Source organism: Cicer arietinum, chromosome 2, assembly GCF_000331145.2.
Source record: "Cicer arietinum cultivar CDC Frontier isolate Library 1 chromosome 2, Cicar.CDCFrontier_v2.0, whole genome shotgun sequence".
Classification (NCBI taxonomy): Eukaryota; Viridiplantae; Streptophyta; class Magnoliopsida; order Fabales; family Fabaceae; genus Cicer; species Cicer arietinum.
In genome coordinates this window covers 6,209,317-6,214,062 of record NC_021161.2, presented here as the reverse complement: position 1 = coordinate 6,214,062, position 4,746 = coordinate 6,209,317, and the positions used below count along the sequence as shown (strand labels likewise).

The following is a 4,746-nucleotide window of genomic DNA, read 5'->3' as shown; positions in this document are numbered from 1 at the left end:
CTGAATTGACCAGGATGTGAACCGGCGAGTTGAAAGCGCGTTCGGCGGAATCGAAGAGGGAGTGAACTTGAGCCGGATCGGAGATGTCGGCGCGAACGACAATGGCGCGAGGGAGGATGGAGCCGGCGTTGATGTCAGCGGCGAGTGAGTCGGCTTGAGCTGAGTTGGAGGAAGAGTGATTGATGACGAGTCGAGCACCGAGTGAACTCAGGTGGAGAGCGATTTCTCGACCGATTCCGCGAGACGAACCGGTTACAATTGCAACTCGGTCTTGAAGAGGAAGTGACTCGGTGGAATCGTTCGTGTTAGTAAGTTGTTGTTTTGTTGTATCCATTCAGTTATTGATGTTTGAATTGTTGCTAATAATACTTGGAGCTTTACTGGGTGAAGAGGTTAAGCTTGAAGAACTTGCAAAAACTAACTGGATAATAAATAATAATATAATAATAATAATGCATGGTACACGAGATAAACTTTTCGATTGATTAATTGAAGCTTCAAAATATTTAAAAATTTCGTTTCATTTAGTTTATTTTGTAAAATATATATTTTTTAAATTGTCAATTTTAATTTTTTTTCAATACCATTAATCACCCACCAAACATAACTAACCACAAATTTAAAGAGGTTGAACTCATTCAATCTAAATCTCCTTAAATCTTTCGATCCTTTATCTATATTGTGATTTTCCTTTTCTTCTAATTTTATCATTGAATTTAAAGTTTATATTTTTTAGATTATGTAGGTAAAATTTTATACAAATCTAAAATTATTTGATATGTTATTAAGATTTATGAAAACTTAATTGTGTTCAATAAATGTGTATAAGATGTTCATTTTTATGCATCTCAATAATATAACAAATAATTTTAGAATCGTGTAAAATTTTACATGCATAATCTGTATGATACAAATTTTTGATTCAAATAAAAATAAAATTAAGTGAAATAGAGAGAGTGAGAAAGGTTGAATCGAGCCCTGCTCAAGTTTAAATGTGATTAACCATAATTTCAAACTACTTTAATTTGCATGTAATTGAACACTTACAAAAAATATAGTTTGTTAAGATTAAACTTGTGGTTAGTTATATTTAGCTTTTTTGCGGTTTTAATCTCCTATTTTTACCAATTCACAATATTGATTCTTGTTTTAAAATCTAACAGTTTTTGTTTTTATTATGATTTTTAAACTAAAAAATAACAATGTGACATACTTTAAATAATATAATTTATGATACGATAATATAAAATTATTAACACATAATTACAATAAAACTCTAAAAAAACTTAAGTTTCAATTTTAAAAAAAAATTTATTTTTATAATTTAATTAATGATATATGAATAATTAATATATTTAAATAATTTAATATCATGAAATTGTATATTATTTATTTAAAATAGAGGAAAGACTCATTTTAGTTCCTTAGACATTCTTAAAGACCTATTTTAGTTCTTGAGAAAAATAAACTGTGTCAAATTAATCTTATGTAAACTACATTTAAAAAATTGAATTTTTTTTTGTTAACTTGTCCGATGACAAGTCAACTTGATTCTATTGAATGTAATTTCTTTTAAAAAAGGACAATTAGATAATTGACACTAATCAAATAAACAAATTAATCTATACAACAAAAATTTCACTAAATTATAATATAATTTAAAAAACACCAATAATATCTAAATTAAACCACAACAATTTGTGCTTATCACTTAAATTTGAATAAAAATTCACATAAAAAAAAAAAAACAAAACTATTTGACATTTAAAATAAAAGATCAATTATGTGAATTTATAAAAATAAACAGATAAAAAATACAATTAAATTAAATCAATGTAAATAGTTAACACAATTTGTCATCTTTTAACTCAATTAACTACCTATTTGAACTGTGATCCAACCATTTCATTGCCAAATTCTATTTCAATATATCATATTGAAAAAGAAATTACTCAATCAAAACTTTTTTTCAGTGAAAATTAGTGAAAAAGATTTAAGTCAAATGAATTTGATTGGCAAATATTAAAAATTAGAACTAATCTTTTGGCACTAATGAAGCCTGATTTTTTTGTTTATATATTCAAAATCTAGTAGTCTACTACACACTACAAAATTCCCAAATAACAGTGTATATATATATATAGCAAAAAAAAGAAAAAGAAAATCCAAAATGCCAAGGCAATGATAGTCGAGCTAAACACCACTCAAAAAGAAGAATAAAATTAAATTTACAGACCATTGATCCTTTAATTCAAAATTTCTTAAGCAAGTGATTATTTTTTACCAATCAGTTAGTCTTCATCCATTCCAGGAGCAGGTTGGTCTCTCCTTGGGCCACCAGCAGGTTTTGACATAATAATCTGAAAATATCACAATACAATCTCCATAAATAAATCAATGCAAAGAAAAATAGATAGAATAAACTACCATTGAATCTGCATTTAGGGTGATTTTGGTAAAAATAGCTTATAAAAATAACTTATGAGATGTTTATAATCTCTCCTGATTAGTTGATGAAAATAACTTACAAATTTATATAAAAACAGTTTAACCACATTTCTGATTTTGATTATAGAAATAGCTTCTACATAAACATAAACACTTGCATGATATGTACATATTCCATAAGCTCTTAATTAAGTTAATCTAGTTTACTGAAACTCTTTACTACAAAATTACCTGATCAACTCGTAGTACGGTGCATGCAGCATCTGCAGCGTATTTAAGAGCAAATAACCTGAGCATAAAAAACAATATAATGAAGTTAGAATTCCATATGTTAAGTTTAATTCAAGACAATGTTGTTTATTCGCAGAAAATAGCAGTTTATTCAAATTTCATTACGCAACGGTGCTACGAACCGCAATTTGACAACATTTTATATTAAATAAACATTAGCTATTTGTTTAAATTCCACTACATTGCTGCGCCACTAATTAACAATACTGATTCAAACAAAGAATTATTTTATCGAATCTCAGCGGTGGAAAGAAAAGAAAGCCTCAATCACAAGAACTATTAATTATTGTATTCAAATTTGTAAATGATAACAAGGCTATTTAGAGAACACAACACTACCAATAAGGAAAAGATTACTATGAAGCACAAATACTGACACCGACATCAAACACGACAATGACACATCGACACCAGTATAATTTGAAAAAAATGAATTAATTCAATGTAATCAAGATATCAATGTCGTGTCGGTGTACATGTGTCGGACAATGAAACACGATCATAAGCGTCGATGCTATAGAGGTTGATTATTTGCTCAAACAAGCATTAGAAAAATAGCTTACTTAGTGACATAGAGATCCCAGACTCTCATGGTTGAGACATCCTTACAAACACCTGGTTCCAAATCAATGCCAACTTTGGTATTTCCAGATGCATGTTCTGCATAAAGAGAAGATATAATCTCCATTGCATTTAGTCCAGCATTCTCAGCCAAAGTTCTCGGAATCATCTCGAAGCTTTCAGCAAATTTCGCTATAGCATACTGATCCAATCTGTAGATGCCAGTAAAATATAGTGACACATTAAAATTTCCTAGATCAAGTTTGGATTTTAGAACACGGTCATGTTGTGCCAACTTTACTAACTCCATAAAACTCTAGTGAGAAAATAATCAAGATGTTTAAATAGTGAGGTATATGTTTATTTACATCCCGATATATACTTATGCCGATGTTCCATACTCACAGATGGTAATATGTAAGAAAAAATACAGCATAACCATATAAAAATAACAGTCAAACTAAGGACCCATTTTATACAACTTTTTTTAAAATACAAAATCACTATTAAGAGTTTTTAATCTGTTTGTTACAGTTTTAAAAAGAAAATGAGAATCTAAAGAGAAAAAATTAAAAACTACTTAAAATAGGAAATTGTTTTGAGAAGCTGAATTTAATGCAGCTTCTCAAAAACATCACTTTTCATAATTGATTTTCATTACAGCAGACCAACACAACAACTTATGCTTTTCTTTAAATTCTCTAAAAAATAATGTCTAAATTATTGAGTACCAAAATCACTTTTTTTTTAATCTGTAACGTACGGGCCCAAAAACTCTTTAAAAAGTGACTTTTATCATGGTAAACAAAAACAAAGTAGCTTCTGCTTTTCTTAAAAATCTACGAAAAATATCTAAATTATTGAAGGTCAAAATCACTCTTTTTAATTTGTAACAAACATGCCATAAATAATGAATGAGAGAAGGGTGTGTACTCCCACGTTGCAAATGCAAACCCATGCCTTTTAGAGTAAAAACGTGAGGAAAATACAAATTACCCTGTTTCCTTGAAGGAAAAGTCTTTCACCCTTTTAGCTAACTCAATTTCAGTTGCGGCAGCTCCAGGTACAATGCGGCTATCTCTGCACATGGCCTAACAAATAATTGCACAGAACAAAAATATTAATCAACATTTAATATTGCAAATAGCTACAATCGTCGAGAGAAAAATGCTTTCAAAAGTGTAACTAAAATCAACTTTTACAATGTTCATGCGGAATTTTTTCATATATTCACTTGTTATGGAAGACATTTGAAATTACCTTGTAAGTGTTCACTCCATCATCAACTGCTCTTTCAAGATCATCTAGGATACTATCGGTACTTCCTCGTAAAACAACAGTGGACACCGAATTTCCGTCAACTTCATTTTTCACAATGGTCACCTACATATCATATCATACAGAAGGGAAAATCATATGCCAATACATTTAAAAAAAAAAAAAAAA

The 4,746-nt window shown here is 29.1% G+C and overlaps 2 protein-coding genes across 2 annotated transcripts in view; both read right to left on the bottom strand.

The window, feature by feature from the left end:
• LOC101511389 (NADPH-dependent aldehyde reductase-like protein, chloroplastic) overlaps positions 1 to 458 on the bottom strand; it is a 1,480-nt gene extending 1,022 nt beyond the window's left edge. Inside the window, exon 1 of the mRNA XM_073364891.1 lies at positions 3 to 458. Coding sequence (XP_073220992.1) covers positions 3 to 334 — 332 coding nt within the window. The 5' untranslated portion in view covers positions 335 to 458. The remainder of the gene's footprint in view (positions 1 to 2) is intronic.
• A 1,578-nt stretch (positions 459 to 2,036) lies between these two features.
• LOC101511081 (T-complex protein 1 subunit theta-like) overlaps positions 2,037 to 4,746 on the bottom strand; it is a 6,302-nt gene continuing 3,592 nt past the window's right edge. Inside the window, exons 9-13 of the mRNA XM_004489652.4 lie at positions 4,561 to 4,683; positions 4,297 to 4,391; positions 3,303 to 3,512; positions 2,680 to 2,737; positions 2,037 to 2,360 (exon numbers count right to left, since the gene is read on the bottom strand). Coding sequence (XP_004489709.1) covers positions 2,292 to 2,360; positions 2,680 to 2,737; positions 3,303 to 3,512; positions 4,297 to 4,391; positions 4,561 to 4,683 — 555 coding nt within the window. The 3' untranslated portion in view covers positions 2,037 to 2,291. The remainder of the gene's footprint in view (positions 2,361 to 2,679; positions 2,738 to 3,302; positions 3,513 to 4,296; positions 4,392 to 4,560; positions 4,684 to 4,746) is intronic.